Genomic DNA, 21,725 nt, shown 5'->3' with positions numbered 1-21,725 from the left:
GGAGGTGTTGAATAAGTCTCATGGTGGGCTGTTATACTCACGAACACCTGTTTGCCTGCTTGGCAACATATTGGCGCAGCTTAAAACCTACGATAACATATGGCAAGCTACATAAATATCGCGAAGGTACTGGCTAAGAACGTGTCATAATGTCTGCAGCACGCTCATCTAACTTCACAAACATTAGTGGAACTTCTTCTCAGTGTTACATCCATGAGGGCACGGCCCTCAAGGCAGCCAGGGTCCTTTCTTATTCCGTCATTCTGTTGGTCTCTCTTATAGGTAACTCCTGCACATTACGGGTTATCGCTCGCTGCAGCGCTATGCGCCGTGGCTATCACTTCTTCTTGTTTAACATGGCGGTCACCGATCTGCTGGTCACCATTGGGTATATGCCTCGCATGGTCGCGCGTGTCTTTAAGGGAAGCGCCTGGTTGATCCATGGGACTCCTGGACTAATCTCGTGTCGACTGATCGCCTTTCATACATCACCTCAGCATCTTGGTCTCCGTCTTCTGTGTACTTGGGATTGCAGTAGACAGATTCTGTGCCATTCTGTTTCCCTTTAGGAGGGTAATAGGTACGCGTGTTATCAAGGTTTCTGTTGGACTGATGTGGCTGCTAGCGATCATCGTTCGCTCTCCATACCTAATTTCGCCCGTACTGCAGTACTACAAGGAATTTAAGGAATTCCGTTGTTTATCGAAATTTCAACAAAACTTCCAAGATTACTTCCCTGTATATGTGAACGTGGGCTTGTTCCTCTACTTTTCTTGCCTCGCCATCACTGTCGCTCTCTATATAACTATCATTCTATGGCTTGTATTCAAGAGTTCCCCCCTTGGTCAAGACAAGTCTCGCGCTCGCCGAGAAAAAGCAGGGAAGAAGCTCCTTCTCATGATGCTTGTTATATTGGTCTTCTTCTTGGCTTGCTGGTGTCCCTACTTTATTCTTCCAAAATTTGGTTTGTTTTTTTTCTCATGTGATATAAAATTTTGGATGTATTTTCTTGCTCATAGCAATTGTGCAATCAACCCTTGTGTTCTGTTTGCGTTTGATACTGCGTATCGCACACAGCTGCTGGGGAGGTATATGTTGTGTTGGACAGTCAACAGAAACCAAGGGACTAGAAATGATAGGGGGAGAGCAAGATCATCCTGCGAAGAAAAGACAACCGTGCTGTTTCGATTTTCGGCAGATAAAGGCCATGACAAATGTGGGAAGAAAATGGTGGAACATTGTTCAAATTTGTAAAACATCAATGAAATTTGGAACAGTGAATAAGCCTCTAGAGACTGAACCTACCCCCAACTTACAGTTGTGAGGTGTTGGATTTGATTTGTCTTAATACCTTAATTAAACCGTTACTTTTCAAGCTAAAAATATACCGAGTGATGAACGCAACACCATAAGGGAGCGGTCACTTATTACTGGGGAGGAGGGGCAAATATGTAGGGGGGGGGGCTATGTTTTTTTGGGCGCCGATTTAGGTCTCATTTTTTTGGGCTGTCATTAGAGGGGGGGGGGGGGTCACATTTTTCGGGCGCCGAAAAGACAAAGCCTGAAAGCTGCCCGTTCTAATCAGTTGAACAAAACGAATAATTCAAAATGTTGCGAAACCTAGAATTACGTTGTTAATGTCGTCGACATTTTTGGGCGCCCGGTTTGGGGGGGATTTTTGGGCTTGTAATTGAGGGGGGGCCAAAATTTTTTAGCCCAGGGTTTTGCAAAATTGCCGGCCCAACCCCCCCCCCCCCAGTAATTATGGACGCTCCCTTAACAACATAAACTACAGAAAAATAAAAAAAAGAGACAAACCCCCTTGGTACGTACAGTTATAGGGGTGGAATACATTACTATGTTAAATAAGCGTTTAAATGAATAGAATTGGTGTACAATTCTTCGACTCTACATAAATGTATTTATTTGCGGTATTTACGAGATTGTTGTTTCTACTTTTGTCCTCGTTATATAATCATCATTACTTATCATTATTTATTCCCTTCATAGCGTTGCGTTTTTTTTTTTTGTTGCCTTTCTACTTTGTGCGCAGGGTTAATTTCAACCAATTAGATAGTTATGTATCTGTTTGTATTAAACGCGATTTAATGCTTTTATCCTTAATCAATTTGTAATTTTTTTCATATTCATATGCTGGAGTCCCTCGCCTCTCGGAGATTTGCTACTGTTCTTTGCTCCAGACGTGGGCTTTTAAACTTACAGACCAAAATGAACGTCATGGCGAGTGTGACGTCAAACACTTTGATCTACTATTGGTAACTAGCAGCCCATGTCATTCGGCGGTACTATGAGAATTTCAAAATCTACAAAGGATTTTGAATGGACGACACACAAACTAACAAAGAAAACAAAAGCATTTCTTGCTCCATTGATCCCTTTTCAAATTCACCCGCTGTTGCTACCTGCATTTAAAGAATACTTATTCCAAAACAACCCAGCCCTCGCCTATAAGACTCGAGCGGAAACCAAAACAAACAGCAGGAACCTGCCAGTGTTTCTCCATTTATCGTAAACAAGAAAGTGATAGAGCGGAAAAGGTCTTATCTATTATTAGTGAGAGCTGGTCGACTCGTCCTTTTTGCAAAAGAGACGAAGACTTGAACAACGTAAGGTAAGGTCAGTGGATATCAACAGAGGGGTTCAAATAAGATGATACCTTTAGTTATGAGAAAGAAAATCTGGCTGTTCTTCCACATAATAGAAGGAAAAGATTGTTTGAAGTTTGCATCTTTATTGTGATAGTAATTATCTCAGGAAAATTTTCCAGGCGAGAATAGAGATCTTGTTAGTGTGTTTACTCTTACAAAGAAGTAATATCTATCATTCTGATATCTGTCAGTTATCAAGAGAGCAATTGCGAACATTGCAATCTCCGTAACCTTAAAATAGGGTTCGATTGCGATGAGGCAATAAAAAGTGTCTTATAACATAGCTATTTAAAAAAAACTCTTAAAATTAAAAGTTTCTCATATTTATGGGTAATGAAATCTTTAAAAAGAGACCTAGTTTTTTCAGATATACCTAATCACAAATGCCTAATGGTTCAATTCTGTCAAGTACAAAGTTAATATACATCTAAAACTGATGCAAGCAATACGACTAGACCGTCTATATTGGATGATAGCCTTTGTCAGCCGCCATATTGTCACCCTTGCAAATTACTTATTGTCAGAATGCATAATTTCCCATTTGATGATAAGGGGAAAATGTTGTAATGTTTGGATTAAATTTGGTAAATGAAGTATAGACCTGTTTCTAGAAGGCTATATCGAGATTTCTCTGCATTTTGTCTTCCAATAATGGCAAAAAAACAACAACAAATGTATGGCTGACAAGAGCTCTTTAAGATTATTCATAAAACCGCTACGTCTATATCAATAATTTGATTGACGTTTCACAGACTCATGATGACGTCGAAGCGGGTAACAGCCGTGCTAGGCTGCTTGGTGTTCGTGTCATGGGTACTTACTATCGTACAAGCCGGGGAACATACAGGTCAGGGCGGAGATCCTACTTTCCCAACAACAGGGGCGTGTCCAGCGAAAGGGCGGGGTCCGTCAGAACAGACCTCAGAACTGTTGAATTTGAAATGGCATTCGTTTTCTCGCATTATAAGCTATAATCCACTTGACTATCTTTTCTATCCAAATACACAGCTAAATCACCTAACTCGATTGCCAAAAGAGCTTGTATGGGACCGGAGTCGAATTCGTTGATTCAGCGGTTAACTATGTCAGTTCTCACCTCGACACATGAGCAGGGTGGGGTCCGAGCCCCTAGAACACACCTTTCTTGACATGCGCCTACACGACAATAACTTTAGAACCGTGCCAATGGTTGATAAGTAAGGTTTTGAGTGGGGGTTGTGGGTACAGTTTCCGGAAATATGTTGTTTTTAAAAGGGCAAGTGAATAAACGTTTTATAGGAACCTCTCCTTTGTAAATAATCGGGTGTTGTTCCTCTATTGAAAGAAACTAAAGTCCAGATAACTTAATAAAGTGGCTTATAATACCTAATATAGCCATTCCGAGGCGTGTAGCTGGGGGCTAACAAACGAACGAACCAATGAATGAATAAACTTTTGTTTGTTATTGTTGCAGTTGTTGCAGTAGTTGTTAAGGACAAGAATGACCCCCCAGGCGCCCCAGGTACCGAACAAAAATGAATAGCACAAAGGAAAGTAAATACTAATAGTTGATTACTCTGTTGTAGTACTAAATATCGGAGGCAAGAAAGTAAAGGCTATCAAACTTGGTGAGAAATGCTATGAGTTGTTGGAACAATTATTTTGTAGACTTCCTAGACTGAGCACAGATGTTTGGAGTAAAAGAAGGAATAAGAAAGATGGAAATAGAAGGGTTGTATACATCTATTTTACAAAAAATATGCCAGTGCAATTGTCGAATGGAAAATGGAAAACTGCAGAACATTTCATCTCATTTCTATAGAATACATGAAAATTTGGATGAGATCAATTTATTTCTTATCCTTATTCTTACGAAAGATCATATACAATAAGCAGCCAAATTCATTCAATTTAGAGGTTTGGCTTATCTAAACTGTGTGTGCTCTTTCTCTTACCTTTCACATCATTTATTGGCCAACCACACCTTTTGGCTCCTAATTTTACCTGAGCAAACCTCATTTTCTTCCTTTTTTACCTTCATTATCTTATTTGAAGGATTATTGAATTCCTTCTGCCCTCTTACCGAAATCCTCTCTGTCAATAGAAGTTCCAGCACACCAGACAAATGCCGCATACCCCAAGGCCAGCCAGACAAATGCCGTATACCCAGAGGCTAGCCAACAAGACCAGGCTCCTGCCCAGCATGTCGCCAAACCAGTATCGGGTGAGAAAGCAGCATTATTAATGTTATTCCGAAATAAAATAATCGTTTATCGTCCGGTCATTTTCCGTCCGATGTAAAAGAATAAACGCCATCAGCAGCAGTGATACGTTAAAGGTTAAATGAGGAAATAATTCTTCGGGTAAAAATCTACTCTTGACGACTCATCTCTGCGTTTGCTTTTAGATGGACTACCTGTGGTAGAAGTCAAACCCCAGAAGACAATGCACTTTAAACTTGTCAAGCTGAGTGGTAAGTGCTAACTAGTAAGACATTATGTCTAGTGGTGTTGCTATGCCAACCCGTGGAAAGTTTGGTGGAGAAGAGCGTGCAACTCTCAGCTCTGTATATTTGTTTTAACCCTCTTTTCAAAAAGGTTGACATGTCTGATTTAATTACTATTAAAGATGAGGACATAAAAAAAATTGAGGATGAAAAGAAAAAGAAACTCGAGGACAAAAAGCTGGAGAAGAGTAAGTAAAAATAAAAGTAATTTAGTATGCATTTACGGTATTAAAATTCTTGAGCAGTCAACCACCAGGAGTTCAGCAGGAACGGATAGTCGCTGAGTTTGCTAGGCTGAATTTTAGACCACGAAATTCCTTTGCGACGCTGTAAGGGCCCGACCATTTGACTTTTGAGGGGGGAGGGGGAGGGGCTTTTTTGGGTGCGCAAGTGTTTTTAAAGCATTTGGCGTGCAAGAAAATTTCTTTATCGAGTAATAGGCCTGCAGGATATTTTTTCCAGTAAATCTAAAGCCGGGGGAAATTTTTGCATGCGTGTATGGGGCTGATGTATACTTACACAGACAAATCTTTCTGCCTAGAAAGAGTTGCATGGACTTTATTAGTTGAACTAAAAAAATAGGAATCGTTTGGAAATACAAATCGTTTTCACAGGTTGTTTTTAAGGCTACAAAATTGCCAAACAATATATTTGTGCATATTTAACAAAAATGAAAAAAGATCTGTACTCCTGTGAACTATTTTATCAGGTGTGTGTGTCGGGGGCTTGGGGGGAGGGTAGTGATTCTTAAGGGGAGGGGTGACCGTACCTGAAGCTGCTAGAGATAATTAAAAAAGAAGACAAGCCCTGAAGCGACTCGAAATTACAAAACATTTTCGACATCCACTCGTGGTTTGTGGTATTTATCCCAAATGTCACGTACAAGCAATGCGATTAAATGCTTATATTTAGGGACTGTGCAATAATTATCAGGAGAGGTGTCCGTAAAATGAGCTTAGAATTGAAATTGCGTAGGACCCCTTCCCCCCCTCCTTCCTCCTACATTCTACGTGTAGTAAATTGCTTCCCAATGCATTCTACTTCGGAATTAAAATAAACATCAGTACCACATTTAGCTAAGTTGGACTAAACCACCAAATGTCTGGGAAAAAGTTGTTAAAATAATTTAATTTATATATTGCTTATATACAATTAAGGATCAACAAGCTCAACAGAAAATCTCAGAAGTTTCTTTAAAAGGTCCAGAGCAGCGTTGGAATCTTCTTCTTTCGGTCTAATGATTAAAATGGATTTACCAATATTTAACTAAAAATAAATTAACTAAAAATAACTTAACAGAGACCCATAGACCTGAGATTGTTATACGCGGCGGTTCGTTTTTGACTTTAGAGATACCTTCAAATTTTGATAAATCTGGATACAAAACAAACATTTACTCCCCCCTCTTATGCGAAAAAGTTGTGGTTGACCCCCTATCTTAGCAACAAATTAATTTAGTGCCCCCTGGCAAAGTCATTTCAGAAGAAAATTGAGAGAGTCGAGACAAGAAAACGGTTTTGCATTTGAGCGATGCAGGAAAATTTTTTCGTCCACCTATTGGTGCAGGATATTTTTTTCGGACCTTCGGGCCGTACAGGATAACTTTTTTTCAAAAAAGTCAAATGGTCGGCTCCTAACCATGTTCAAATAAAAAAAAAACGCTCCAGCTATTGCGTTATCTGAGGGGCCGTCCACACTAACACGGTACACACTAAAACGATAGTGTGGACACGAATCAAGTGATGCGCTTTCGGCGAAACAAATCCGGATACTTTTGAATCCGTGCTTGTGTGGACGACTCCTTTAGCTACTACCCTGGACTACTACTGTCCGAAATCTGCCCTACTAATAAAATTAAAATTAGTCCGGGCCTGCTCGGGCAAAATTGAGGGAATTTCGTTGTTAGAATTTAGAGCAGAGTCTGCTTCTCCTGCCCTTGACCAGGAATTTTATACCGAAACTTCGCGTTTAGATATATACCATATCCTTTTTCTGTTGTAGATGGAAGTGATGAATACAATTTTGACAGGACTCGGAGCACCCACAGGGGCGTAGCCAAGGGGGTGGCCTAGGGAGCCCCTCCCCCATTTCAGCAGCCAAAAATACAGTAAATGTACGAGACATTATCTAAAGTCCCTTGGGCCCCCCCTGTTAAATCGCCTGGCTACGCCGCTGACCCACTCATGGAAGAGCAGCAATAAATCAACCTTTATATAAAGTATTGAATATACTGAAGAAATCTAAATAAAAACTACTAGTGTCGACTACCAGCTTTTGGTATATCATATACTAAGATCGAGATTATTACTGTTGTTTTAGAATTGTATCCATGCGAAGACTACAGCCCATTTTGTCACCACTATACTGCTACGTTCATGCCATCTGCCATGAGCGCCGAGGGACGGGCACCTCAGTGCAGAGACTTCTACATGCAGAAGAACTGCAGGGAGACTTGCAACCTTTGTCACAGTAAGGGTTACATATAATCAGAACTGCAAAACTGCAGCATTTGGTAAAGTAATGCCTAGTGCACACGGTGACATAACGACATAACATTACAACATAGGCGCGCGCACTCTTTTCAGCCGTTTTTTTCTCTGATGTCGTTATGTTCATGTCGTTGAGTTGGGCTTATGTCAAAATGTCGAACCATTCACACTTGAACATATGAACATAAGGGTGCACGCGCCTATGTCATTATGTCGTTATGTCACTAGTGTGCACCTGACAAAACTGATATGAAATATTTGTCACATAAAGGGGCGCTACGCAAAACCGTAGACTTTACAATCTCTATGTCACATGGCTAAAAAGAGCAATGACAAGAAAATGACAAAGATGAAAAATGAGAAAGATGCAAACTTTTCCATAATATCAAGAGACATACGACACATATAAAAATATAATCTTTATTCCATTAAGTGTTTCACGCTATGTTGGTGTCACTAGTTTATTGGAAAAAGCATTAAAGAAAGTACATATTTATCAGTATTGCAATGTTCATCTCAAAACTTTTGTTCCTTAACAAAAATTGAGCCAACATCCTTCAACATCCCTACACAGTAGAGGTTATTGAATGCCATCTTGTATACAAACGAAATATACCTCTCGTGTCGCATCGCCACTCTCTATTTGTATGACTGGGAGTGTTCAGGTGCGTGGTTTGTTCTTGTGTTTAGTACCCCTGGGCGTCTACCTCGGCGGACAAGACACGGACCATTGCGCGCATCTGGCCAAGAACCAATGCGTCCACGACTGGGTCAAAGAGACATGCAAGAACAAGTGTGGGGGCAACGCATATTGTGAGTTAACAATTACACGCACACATACACGTCAACAGGAGAGAAAAACAACCAGGCAAACAAAAATAAAGAAAACCGTATGGTGCGAAAGTGGGGATGATTCACACACCCGATCACTGTTTATTTATGGAACAAATATATATTAACGTAGAGTGCAAATCAGGATGTAAGGGTAAATTTGGAAGCATAAAACCTCTTGACAAAAAGTTATAGATTAGAAGAACTTTCGCATCGTCCAAAACAAAGGAGGACAAAAGACTTCTTAAATTTTTAGACAACGATTCTATGATATCATAAGACATCTAGTATTCTAAAACAGCGACTGTATGATATTATAGGATGCGTAGTTTTTAAGACAACGATTCTATGATATCATAGACATCTAGTATTCTGAGACAGCGACTGTATGATATTATTGGATACGTAGTTTTCTTAGACAACGATTCTATGATATCATAAGACATCTAGTTTTCTTAGATTTATGATAATGACATAATTTCAGCACGAGTCGGCGTGTCCAACATCTTTGTTGGTAAGAAGAAATCTATTGTACACAAGCTCACAAAGGAGACTCGGCCAAAGTCTGCATCAAAAGAAGCTCCGCAAATCAAGGTAATTGATACACGACAGCAGTGGGTGGAGGGGGGGGGGGGGAGAGTAGGGGGTGGAAGTAAGTAATGGCTAATTATCCCACGCATGAAATATATTACGTTCCATCCTGTTTGATATCAGTTAAAATCTGCTAGCATACCCCCTGTTTATGCTACACCTTTCCAAAAGCCTGCATCCAATCTTAAGACCTTTTGCGACGGTTCGTCGAAAAAAAAAACCCTTTTTATGTGACAATCATTTCTAAACCATAGGCATTTAGCGGAAAGTGTTATATAACCTCCCTACCCTAACAACATACATAATCATGTTGATATTTACATCTAATAATTTGACATTCTAGCTTCAGTCAGAGCAACAGAAAGAAGAGAACGCCATTCCTAAAAGAGCTAAGCCTGAGCCCAAGGGAGAAGACGCAGAGGTCAGCGGCAGTGACGATAGCGGAAGTGCTGATGACAATAAAATTGGAAGTGGTTCCGGTGCCGAGGTAGTAAGTAGATGTGTTTAACGATTTCATAGCATTGTATCAATCAAAGGAGTTTAAGTCGAGTTTAACGTATTGCAAGAATAGGAGGATTTGTAAATATTCCGATTTTGGTCCATTTTCTTCCACTTTATAAGACTTCGAGAACGTCTTTTTCTACAAAATACAAATTTCCATTGATCTGCGAAAAAAATCATTTGCACCAATAAATAGAGTAAAATTTCAGTGGTACGAAGTAAATTAAAAATGAAAAAAATTAAAAACAAGACATTAATAACGCCATATTTTCTAATTCTAAGGATGAGGAAGATGAGCCTGAAGAAGACGAAGAAGACGATGAAGAGACTAAGGAAGCAAAACCCATCATTCAGACACCATCCAAGAAAGAGACCACTAGCAAACTGGCTGAACCTGTTACAAACCCCGTAAAATCGGTTGCTAAGGCAACTGCTACTAAGGTGGCTAAAGTTGTAAAAAAGAAAGCTGATCTTGTTGTCAAGAAATTAAAAGCTGTTGCTGAAAAGTTAAAGGAAGCTCTCAAGAAAGCCGACCCTGTCGCTGAAAAACCAAAACCTGTTGTTGCTAAGGCCGTTGCTAAGAACGTTGCCAAGGCCGCCAAGGATGTTGCCAAGAAAGCAGACCACGCTGTCCGAGCTCAACCAGCAGTCAACAAAGTTGTCAAGGCCACCAAAGCCAAGAAGAACTAGATTTTTTCCCTAGCTATGCCTTTTGTATCATTTCGTGTTTAAATGCTGGTATTTCTCACACAATAGAAAGTGCATTTTTACATGAAACCATGTTTCAGTTGAAAACGTAAGTAAAAATTATTTGCGCTGTAAAGGTAAATTCAATGCTTTGCATTCTTTTTTTTAGTCTCAATATAAATGTGAAAAAATTACAATAAAAAATAATATAACAAAAGCAATATCACTCTGATATTTTAATATCACACTTAAAAGTGTGTGTGGTTAAAGAAGCAGGTGAGAAAAAAAGGAATTGGAAAAGGAATGAGGGCCGACTTTATGCAAAATTGTAGCCTTAGTTAGGTTGCCCTGAATGCATTCGTACCATACCAGGCAGTTTACACGAATGAGAGGATTAAGTTTTTACCCATCTGGTTATGCGCCAAAGGACAGCAGTGGAAAGCTATTTTTTTTAACTTCTTACAATTCCATGTTGAGCAGCAAGGTTTAAAAGATGGGACCAACATCTAACGTATTCATCTGAACAACAAGGGATTCAATATCCTATGTCAGGGCCGTAGCAGCGGGCGGGGCACTAGCGGCACGTTGCCCCCCCCCCCCCCAATCTTTTCAAAAATTATAAGGAAATGACCAGTAGGGGCGTGGCTGTGCCCCCCCCCCCCATTGTTTTCTTAATGTTTCTGTATCGTGCCCCCAATAATTCGAGGCTCGCTACGGGTATGTATGTAGAGAGCCTGGTTTTCACACACACACACAAAATACATCCCCGGCATTTCGATCTACGCCACAGATTTATCTACTGAGGCCTTCCATTTCATGATATTTGGGCTGACCAAATTACCTAAAAATCGCAGAAATGGAACTCATATGTGTTTTTGTGACCCAATCGAACCCCATATACCCTGCCACTTCTCTGTATTTTGAGTATGCTTAAACAATTAGTGCACACCGCTGCATCTATAGGCGACTTGAACTAAGCAATCACGTGACTTTTTCATTGGCAAACTCGCGCGTGCTTTTGGCGGCAAAACAATAACAACAAAAGCGCTTACAAATCACCCAGAAAGGGATTATTTTAATTTAAATGTTTTATTTTTTTTTCGTCGCAATTCGGTGTGACGGCCGCAGCCACTTGGGTGTATATTTTGTTATGAGTCCTTAACTCAAAAAACCATTGTTTTTTAGTGCTCCTGTCTCCTGTTGAACTTTTAAAGAACATGGATATACCCGCCTTGCCACCAGTCGGAGCAATAACATACACAAAAGCAAGGGTGATATGCTAGCGTTCCTTACTGGCCCGAAATGGTGCCGATATTTTTCTTAAGATCAGAATATAGGCGAGAGCACCCAAGATGGCCGACTTACAGGATCAGAATGTATTTACAGAATTCCGCAAAATTGTTTGAAATTGGTATGTGCGAATGGTTACTACATTCCTGGCATGTTTTGGGTGGGGAGATTTTAGGAATCTATCCAAAAAAAATGAAATATGGATAATTCATATGATTATCAAATGTGACAATGCTGGCACCCCCCCCCCCCCCTTTCCTGTCTGCCGCCTTTGCGAACGGTGCGCTGCTTGGGGTCCGGATAAGATTTTTAAATCTTAAATCTTAAAAGATATTTCTCTTAAAAAATGAAATAAGATAGAGGGAAACTAGTCATCTATAATACGAGACGCAATTACCGAATACATGCTATATGATTATTTAATTCATTGTCACAAAAGTAACAAGCCAGTACAGTGGAACCTTCGGGACGTGAAAAGTGTCCGTTAAATACAGTTGAAGCTTTTACGGGAGCATGCTCTCATAAGCGACAACTGGGCGCTAAAAACTTGAACAATAGGTGTTGGTCGCTTACGGGAGTTTAATTAAAATGGAATCTAAAAGTTATCGTAATAATAACAACGCTGTGATATTTTGGTTTATTGCTTGATTTTAAAACTAGGTATTTGACTTATCATGAGGGTGAGTTGTTTTTTTTAATAGCAATTAATTCTACGCAAAGTAGACGACTCAAGCCATTCGTCATGAGAATATCTTCTGCGTCTACGACGATCGCATAGCGAGAGCTTAGAATTACAGAGTTTGTGTGACAATTCAATCGGTGATTCGTGATCGTGGTCGTTATCGGGGCTTGTCGCTTGCGAGAGCGGTCGCTCAGAGAGCTTCGACTGTATAGATATCATTAAGTTACCCGCGAGAAGGGTGTCCACTTTATGGAGGCCCGTTACATAGAGATTCCACTGTACATCTTTTATACGATACACAATTACCGAATACATACATGCTATGATTATTCAATTCATTGGCTACTGTTCCATGGTTAGGCCTATTAAAGCCTTAAAAAAAAACAATAAAGTCTTCCAGGGAAAAGACGCGTAACTAGACGAGTATGTAACAATAACCAATAATTATAAAATAAAAACACGAGTACATCTTTATAGAGTATTAAGTTCAAAATAACGAATTAGATTAACATTTATAACCTTTATCTCGATTGATATGTTGCACTTTTTGCACATTTTCTCGAGTAAACATAAAAAATAATGCTATTTCCTTCGATCTCACTTTAACAATTGCAATAAAAACATAAATAGAAAAATCTCTAATCCAATCCATGATAAAATTCAATCCAAAAATATTCAATCCAAAAATTATATGATAAAGGGTCCATTTCACCCTGCCCACAACGCATTGCTTTGTTTTTGTTTAATCATGCACATGTCCAAAAAATGCACGTGAATTTTTTTTTTTATCTTTTATGAATAAAGCATGTAAATTTCTCATTTTCTCAAAAGTTTTGAATTTCGATGGCATCAAAAATTGCCACCATCACAATGCACTGTGGGCAGGGTGAGTTGGACCCTTTAAGAATATTAAGATTAAATGGGTTATTTCAAACAACGTACAGTAACATCATATCAACAGGCAAGCGCCAGTTCAGTGATGCGCTCAACCATACTATTATTGTCAAATGATCGCGTCACAGCGCGGCGCAAGTGGCATGATGGGTAACAGTGCTGTTTACGGCCTGGTCTTTTTGTTTGTGATTTGATCATTTTTCTGAAATTCAAAACAATTCCGCAGTTACTCTCTGATTCTCGGATCGCAAAACCGATAACTCAAGGTAAGTAATGTTACTTATGTTTTTAGTCCTGCGAAATTCAGTTAAAAGTATTTCCTTAATCACAGATAGAAGGGCGCTATATTCTTTCATATCATTAGTAGAGAAATTTGAAAGACTGTCACAAAAAAAGCAGTGCTGTCGCTTATTTCTCACATAATACAACATTTTGTAACAGGTTTTTTTCCTTTCGCGTTTCTTCCTAGTATGAATTGATCTGAAAAGATACGGTACGTGTTTCAAGACAAAGAAATTAAACGCATCGGAAAATACGATATGGGAGGTTTTTGGGAATGGGTATCCTAAGTTTAAAAAGGAGTTTGAGTTAGCCTTTATTTATGTTCTTTCTACAAGTAAATCATCAATCCAACACGCTTTAGAAGCAGCAATATTATTTTAAAAAGCAGATAATTCAATGCAAATAGATTCTCACGGCTGGTGAAAGAGGTAGACACATGTGAAAAGGGAAACCGGCCATTCTTACACGACCGTCACCTGCCAGAGGACACCAGTTGTCGCCATGGTTTGTTTAAAGTTTTGTTCGTCTTTCAGAAGAGTAAGTTACCATGAGAAAACTACTGAGTGTAGCTGTTCTATTGGCAGTTTGTGGGTGTCTAGCGGATGCTAGAGGTAAGAAAAACGGAGGAATTTCTGATAAAATGAACAAAAATACGATAAAACTGAAAGTTAGCCAGCACACGATTTTTTTTAAGTCCATGATTTGATCCTTGAGAGAGAAAATGCGTAGCCATTTTTGATGATGGTATTTTTTGTTCAATAATTTAAAGCATATTTGGTGTCAATTTTTAATAGAGTGTCTTTTCATTGCAAAAATAGTTAATGCAAATATTAAATTGTTAAAGAAATAAAAATTTATCGTCTCGGAAATTTCTCAATATTCTATTGGCTTGTGTGTTATTGCAAGGTGTGACTTCTGATCTCATTGCTATCAAGCGATTATCAACAGGTTGTTTTGAAAACGGTAAAATTACTTTGTCAAAACAAACCCATCAGTTATATAGTTCTATCCTAAAGCTGAGGAATGTGAACAAATTATATTATGTAACGTATATAGAAAAGCTATGAAAACTAACTTTTAGTTAGCTATAAAGCTTAGCTTATAGTAGTCAACGCTTATTTATGAAATGTCGGATCTGACCTACTACTTAATAACTATAAATGTCGAATTTTACGTTAAATGTTGCGATTTTCAACGTTGCAAAAAGTCTCGATTTTAATATTTTTTTAAGAATATAATCTTTAAAAAGTTTCTAATGTTATTTTACACCCATGTGTATGACAAAAAGTATTATGTTGGAGGACGGTTGTGACGTGGAAAATTCTTGTTTGCTTTAGCAACAGGGAACCACATCCAAAAGGCATCAAAGAAAGACGGTGAGTGTATAGTAGCAGTTTACTGTTCTCCGTGTAAAATGTTACAGCACAGCGAATTAAAAAAAAAACGACGTTTGAGAACTTTGTATAATCCGCTTGCACAAAACTAAAAATTTGTTAGCTTACAAAACATTGGAGGACTTCACATGAAATGAATTGACGCCACACAAAGTATTAACTTCTCCCTTGCCTTCGTCCTAAGTTGGTCTGCCTTGTCGAAAGATAGGCGTATACCCAGGCGTGTACCAAGAATATGCCGAGGGGCCGGGGGGCGCAGTCATAGGTATCATATGGAAAACAAATTGACGATCCTTCAATAGAAGATGAATCAGCTTTTGGCTGGGCTAAGAGAGGTGGTGGTGGTGGAAGTGTGTGGGGGGAGGGGGGGGGGAGGGGGGCGTGCACCCTGTTGGGGCCACATTTGTAATAACCTGCCACATTTGTAATAACCTGCCACATTTGTAATAACCTGTCACATTTGTAATAACCTACCACATTTGTAATAACCTGTCACATTTGTAATAACCTGCCACATTTGTAATAACCTGTCACATTTGTAATAACCTGCCACATTTGTAATAACCTGCCACATTTGTAATAACCTGCCACATTTGTAATAACCTGTCACATTTGTAATAACCTGTCACATTTGTAATAACCTGCCACATTTGTAATAACCTGTCACATTTGTAATAACCTGTCACATTTGTAATAACCTGTCACATTTGTAATAACCTGCCACATTTGTAATAACCTGCCACATTTGTAATAACCTGTCACATTTGTAATAACCTGCCACATTTGTAATAACCTGCCACATTTGTAATAACCTGCCACATTTGTAATAACCTGCCACATTTGTAATAACCTGCCACATTTGTAATAACCTGTCACATTTGTAATAACCTGTCACATTTGTAATAACCTGTCACATTTGTAATAACCTGCCACATTTGTAATAACCTGTCATATTTGTAATAACCTGTCACATTTGGAATAACCTGCCACATTTGTTATAACGGCCACATTTGTAGTATGGTAGGCTACATTTGTAATAAACTACCCAATATCTCATGAAAGAAACATTATATGACATCCAAACTTGGTAGGTGTCATGTAGGGGTTGCAACCAGGTGGTCATGTGATTTGTGACGTCATCCATGGAGGTCATTAAAAATAAATATAAACATAACAATATTACATGATAGAAACATCGTCAGGCTGTCAAACATAAAATATGCCATGCGAGTGTCAATAAGGTGAGACAGAATGGTCACGTGATGTATGACGTCATCGACGACGTCATCGACGACGATATCGAAATATCCATATCTCAAGTTGAAACATCGTCAGACATCCAAAATCGGAAGATATCAAGTAGCTTAGGTAGGTGTTAAGGCAGATCGAAGAGCAGATAGATCACGTAGTGTGCGACTTCATTGATAGCGTCACAAGCAGTCATAAAGCTTCATATTAAAATTATCGGATAAAAATAATCAAAGTTCTGGTTTGGAGCTCAGCTTTTAGGCAGTGCCTTACGTTTTCTGGTAATCAAGAAGAATTTGATTTTTCTAAGAGACAAGGAAGACGTAGCGACAGAATTAATCAAAATGACGTCATCGATTATGCAAACTTAAGTCGATAAGGCAAACATCGAGGATCATATCTTATCCCGTGAAAGAAAGACTAATATGCTCTTGACAACAAAATGCCTATTTAGTCACATCATGATAAAAACAAGGGCAATTCTGTTAATTAATGATAACCAACTATTATTCTCACAATCAATGTGCTCCCAACAGTAATAGTAATTACAAATATTTCTCAATAAAGTAACAATCATTTTAACTCAATAATAATAAAACGCACGCCTTATCATGTTATAAGAATGATAGCAGGTGATTACAATGATACGAGTGTCCATCTGGCATTACATACGCGCCCATCTATCTCGGGCGAAAAGTTATTTTTTAGACACATACACAAGGCATCACAATGCACGCCCTTCTAGACCTGACGTCATCGATGACGTCGCATATCCCGTGACCATCTGGGTGCCCCCCCTTGGCACCTTAATGACACCTACCAAGTTTGGTTGTCGTACGATGTTTCTTTCATGAGATATCAGATAGTTTATTACAAATGTGGCCTACCTTAATTACAAATGTGGCCGTTATAACAAATGTGCCAGGTTATTACATATGTGGCCTCAACACATCTGCATACCCCCTTCCCCCATGGTATGCGCTTCGTACAAGCAAGTTACCTTACGTTACAACACAAACAACGACGTCACATGACATGACGTGAAATCACATGACTTGACCTTTGTCTCAGTTTTGAGATGGTCTGACCTGACTAGAAGTACGGGCGTGTGCGAGGACCACCCCTACTGCTACAAATACTCGGGTATCGACTGCATACAGACGTACGTCAAGAGCAACTGTATGAAGATGTGTGGGCTGTGTGGTGAGTGAATGATTATTAACACGCAACAATGAGAACGACAGAGTTACTGGGGAATAAAGGTAGATGGAGTATTATACTACTCCCTTTAACATGACTGTTAATGTAACTGGACGCACGCGAACCATTAAGCTCCCTATCTTACCATCTGCCGATTGGACGTCTCAACATTCGCACCCTGTATATGTTTTAATAGTGATAGTGTGCTAAGCTTAACTTCCAATTACAGGACAAAAGAAAGTCATCCACACCCCTGCTGTTGTATACTACAACAAAAACAAACAACAAGCGAAGAAGCGAGTGGCTCGTAGTCCTCACCCCACCTACCAGCCAACACAGACTCAAGTGCTCTTCGATCATGTCGGCCATTACCAGCATTTCAACTTTCTCTTTCCCAATACACCTGCCGTGTGGCACGACTATAACAACAGGCCCCCATTCCTGAACGAGAATGCTAAGGATGCGTCAGCCCAGCAGGGCGCGAAGCAGGAGGACCAGAAAGCGGAGTCGACCCAGCCTAAACTAGAGGGATGGAGCACACAGGGTGATAGTACTGGTAGCTTGAAGGGGGTCAAGGTCCCAGCTAGCGCTTATGAGCAAGGTAAACCACAGTACGGACATTTCTCAGTGGGGCAGCTTTCTAAATCAACTAGGGTTTGCCGATGCATGAAGGCGTCCGAGTCAATCGGAATAATCCTGCCTCGAACCCAGCTTTGCTTGGTGTACTAGCAGACCTAAGACAGTCGTGTCTCCCTTTGTTGACCACGAGTTTTGACGAAGTGTTGGGCAACAGTTTTAATCAAACTTTACACAGCATCTGGCAGCATCAAGCACCTCAAGCAATCCACCAGAAAAGTTTTGCTGATATAGCACTTCTTGCCAAAACGCACCGTGGCGTCACAAACAAAGCTTGACACCACGAGAGAGAAACATTAAAATTGAATAAAATATGTGATAAGCTAATTGTCAATCTGATTTATTTAGCAAGACAAGGCAAAGATGTGTACATTGCTGTCATGAACAAAAACGGTGAGAAGACCGCTGATCAGATGACAGCGCAGCCGCAGAATGACCATGCCCGAGAAGAGCAAGTGAAATCAAGCGACGAGCCCAAGCGATTTGGCATGTGTGGAAATATGCCGTGCCATATCCCGTGTCCCTACGGCAACTGTCCTGAAGGCACGCCCAAAGCACCTGAAGGTATACACTTGAAATACGTTACCTTGTTATTCAAAAGTGTTGTTTGCTACTCTCAAATGGGCACGAAAATGTATTCAAAGGTTAGAAACTTCCCGAGACACCCCTTGCAAACAGCAACAACATCGCACAGAGCTTTGTGAAGCAAGAAAAAAAATCGTGTAAACCTGAGGCTTCAGAAAAAAAAACTTCAAGCAGACAAAATAACGCCAACCCTCCCATAACTTTTCTATTGGTCTGTCCCTAAGGCATTATTATCCGTATCTACTGCTGATTTTTTTAATCTTAAAAGATTTTCAAGGTGGAATTGGAACTGCCCCCTAGTTTTTCCAGTCAGTTATGCGTTGCTCTGTCGTGTATCTGACAATCAAGTATAAAAATATATCATTAATGGCTTGCTTTCTAACCGTCCATTTAAATAAACTGCATAATATTATAAATCATTATCTAACCATGTTAATGGCTTGCATTCTAGTCAACCACCCATTCATGGTTTACTGCGACGATAAGTTCCCTCAGTGTGGTGTGCTTCATTCCGCATGTAATGACTCGTGGCTGCAAATTTACTGTCCTAAAAAATGCGGCTTGTGCAAACGTAAGTTTTAGCAACGCTAACGCAATAACCCTCGTCACCTTTGTTTTGGAGTCTGCTAACAGCTGTTTTGAGTATTCAGCCAACTCTGTAGTGATACGCAAACCGCTTAAATGTCTTTGTATCAGTTAGGCTAATCAAATCTTCGTAGTCATTCAAGCCCTTCACACCAACGTCAAACGGTTAAGTTAATAATCGCAAATCCGCGAGAGACGGATTTAACTTCTTCAGCCTCATCACGACTAATCGTTAATGATGTCCAGTAAGTAATCTCATTGGCGATATCGCTGCATTCGTCTCCAGGCGACGAGTCACAGACGCTAAGCGACACGCACGCAGTAGCCGACGCTAAAACAAAACAAGCCGATGCCCAGCCGACATCCACCGAAACCGCTACGAAGCCTGTCGAGACTCCGGTAGAGAACAAGTTCTACCCTACCGAAGTGAAAGATCTGGATGACCCTTCCAGTCTCATGTCGAAACTCATCGCTCCCGCTCCGGGCGACAAGCCGCAAAAGGCCAAGTATACCATCCACGTAAAGCCCAAGTTTGTGAATGGTGTCCCACAGCCTCAGGAGATCGCAATCATGCCCCCAGACGCGCTTGGTATCGCTAGTGATAAGCCGCTGGTTATACTTAAGCAGGTGAGTGCAGGCACGTTAATTCCAAGCGCATTATCTATTTTGTGAGCAGTGGAGTATAGAGAAATTGGCCATGGGTTGGTCGTAAGGATAAAAGGTCACGTTATGTTAATACAGACCCTGTACTATGTGAATGAATATCTCTTGTACACAGACCGTGACCAAAAACATGATCGAGAACATCGAGATTGACGTCCCTAGAAAGGGAACAAAGTACACCAGCGAGCCGAAGGTCGAGGTGATCGAGGGGAGCAACAAAGAAATCCTTAGCGTCAGTCAAGGACAGGCTGACTTGAACAGTGCCGAAAAGGCACTAGAGGCTAAAGCTGCGGCCTCTGAGGCCCAGGAAGCCGCGGCGGGAAATACACAGGTAGTCCAAGCGGTACCAGCTCAACAAAACCAGGCCGATATGATACAGGGACCACAGGCAGCCCAGTCTGAAGCTACACAACAAACACAGGCTACCCAAGCTGAACCAACCCAACAAGCACAGGCTATACAAGGTGATGCAAGCCAGCAAGCACAGGCTACCCAAGTTGATGCAAGCCAGCAGGCACAGGCTGCCCAAGCTTATGCAAGCGAACAAACACAGGCTACCCAAGCAGATGCAACCCAGCAGACTCAAAGTTATGCCAGCCAGCAATCACAGGCTTCCCAAGATTATCCAAGCCAGCAGACACAGGCTACCCAACCACAAGAGCAGCCCGCAGCTCAACAGTACCAGGCCCCAACAGCCGATCAGACACAGGCATATCAGGATACTCAGACACAAAAACCACAGGAAGCCCAGCCTACCCAAGCTGCACAACAGGACAACCAGACACAGCAGCCGGCCCAAGGCGAGTCACAGAATGCGTACAACACTTATGCTTCACAGAACGGTAAGGACACTGGACTTATCAGCATATTTATGCGCAGAGCATGAAACTATGACAAAACAAAAGAAAAAAGGAAAACAAGCACATCGTAAAAAAATTTAACGTTAAAATAAAGAAAAAGAAAAGAAAAGAAATACCAGCATAATGCATTGATATATACAATAAAATAAGGAATAAAAAATATTCATTTATCTTAATATTTGTAAATGTAAATAGGTGGTAATAACTATTTTAGTATATATAGTATATTATATAAATACTGTTGCTTGCATGTAACCTTTGCATTGTTTTACTCTGGGCATAAATAGGAGTCTGTTGTTGTTCAATGCTCTCTCTCGGAGAGCTTGCTTGCTGTACTCACGCTCTATTATTCGTCTAGACGCCGCACCTGCGGAGCCTCAGTGTGGTGATGATACGCGTTGCTCCTCCTACAACACAGGGATGTGTAGCGAGGCCTGGCTGCAGACCAACTGCAAGAAGATGTGCGGACTATGTTAGGTATGCTGTCTGTCTGTCTGTCTGTCTGTCTGTCTGTCCGTCCGTCCGTCCGTCCGTCCGTCCGTCCGTCCGTCCGTCCGTCCGTCCGTCCGTCTGTCTGTCTGTCTGTCTCTTTAAGTTGGTGTACCATCTCGTTTTACGAAGTAAAGAGATTTTCCATAAAATTAGAGGCTGCCAGGAAGAGCAAACATTAATAAACCGAACACAGCAGATGTGACGTAACTAATGATCCATACCGTCATTTGTCAACAGGATATGACGTCATGCGAAGCACAAAATTTCGGTGGAGGTTCCTGATGCAACGTGACACGTGGGAAAGTAATATGATATAGTTCAGGAAGGCTATATGGAATCTCGATCAAAGATTCAACTTTCAACAACACCTATAGGTTGTGATTTCATAGTACAAGTCGCTATCGCCGTACCCTTCGCCCACACCCGCCTTTATACTTTCTTTTATTATGAGTTCGCTTAAATAAACGCTGATTTTCTTGCTTTATCAATTCGGTAAAATAAATATCTAGTTTTATTTTTTAAATAAATATTTCTGGGCTATTCTCGCTGTGCCATATTATGATTGTAATAAAGATACATATATATAACCTGAACATTTCAAATTGTTATTTTCTATATTACCCTTGGAACCATATTCCCGAAGAAAAAAAGCAAAGCAAAA

General features: G+C 40.3%; 2 protein-coding genes across 5 annotated transcripts; both read left to right on the top strand.

The window, feature by feature from the left end:
* Positions 1-2,481: 2,481 nt before the first annotated feature.
* On the top strand, positions 2,482-10,470 carry LOC116618104. The gene is made up of 12 exons (XM_048725761.1): positions 2,482-2,632; positions 3,422-3,516; positions 4,123-4,170; positions 4,235-4,276; positions 4,753-4,872; positions 5,056-5,121; positions 5,277-5,342; positions 7,474-7,623; positions 8,334-8,456; positions 8,959-9,068; positions 9,409-9,552; positions 9,849-10,470. Exons 2-12 carry the CDS (start codon positions 3,426-3,428, stop codon positions 10,254-10,256), a joined length of 1,368 nt encoding a protein of 455 aa, XP_048581718.1. The 5' UTR covers positions 2,482-2,632; positions 3,422-3,425; the 3' UTR covers positions 10,257-10,470.
* Positions 10,471-13,231: 2,761 nt separating this feature from the next.
* LOC5511233 (mediator of RNA polymerase II transcription subunit 15) lies at positions 13,232-21,657 on the top strand. Of its 4 annotated transcripts, XM_032380582.2 has the most exons (11): positions 13,232-13,385; positions 13,935-14,012; positions 14,739-14,777; positions 17,115-17,246; positions 17,473-17,844; positions 18,228-18,443; positions 18,916-19,035; positions 19,336-19,676; positions 19,828-20,554; positions 20,931-21,049; positions 21,302-21,657. In XM_032380582.2, the coding sequence occupies exons 2-10, from the start codon at positions 13,949-13,951 to the stop codon at positions 21,047-21,049; spliced, it is 2,130 nt and encodes a 709-aa protein (XP_032236473.2). In that variant the 5' UTR covers positions 13,232-13,385; positions 13,935-13,948; the 3' UTR covers positions 21,302-21,657. The 4 variants fall into 4 exon arrangements, with proteins under 4 accessions (XP_032236473.2, XP_032236475.2, XP_032236474.2 ...); XM_032380584.2 differs by lacking the exon at positions 17,115-17,246; XM_032380583.2 differs by lacking the exon at positions 18,916-19,035.
* Positions 21,658-21,725: the final 68 nt, after the last annotated feature.

Source organism: Nematostella vectensis, chromosome 3 (genome assembly GCF_932526225.1).
Source record: "Nematostella vectensis chromosome 3, jaNemVect1.1, whole genome shotgun sequence".
NCBI lineage: Eukaryota > Metazoa > Cnidaria > Anthozoa > Actiniaria > Edwardsiidae > Nematostella > Nematostella vectensis.
This window is presented reverse-complemented; position numbering and strand designations above follow the sequence as displayed.

Bases quoted from the DNA above. Each gene is read 5' to 3' on its own strand.
- LOC116618104 (XM_048725761.1), top strand. From the start codon at position 3,426: ATGATGACGTCGAAGCGGGTAACAGCCGTGCTAGGCTGCTTGGTGTTC. The intron at 7,624-8,333 runs GTAAGGGTTACA...TCTTGTGTTTAG, and splicing joins GACTTGCAACCTTTGTCACA to TACCCCTGGGCGTCTACCTC. The intron at 9,069-9,408 runs GTAATTGATACA...TTGACATTCTAG, and splicing joins AAGAAGCTCCGCAAATCAAG to CTTCAGTCAGAGCAACAGAA.
- LOC5511233 (XM_032380582.2), top strand. From the start codon at position 13,949: ATGAGAAAACTACTGAGTGTAGCTGTTCTATTGGCAGTTTGTGGGTGT. The intron at 18,444-18,915 runs GTATACACTTGA...CTTGCATTCTAG, and splicing joins CACGCCCAAAGCACCTGAAG to TCAACCACCCATTCATGGTT. The intron at 19,677-19,827 runs GTGAGTGCAGGC...TCTTGTACACAG, and splicing joins CGCTGGTTATACTTAAGCAG to ACCGTGACCAAAAACATGAT.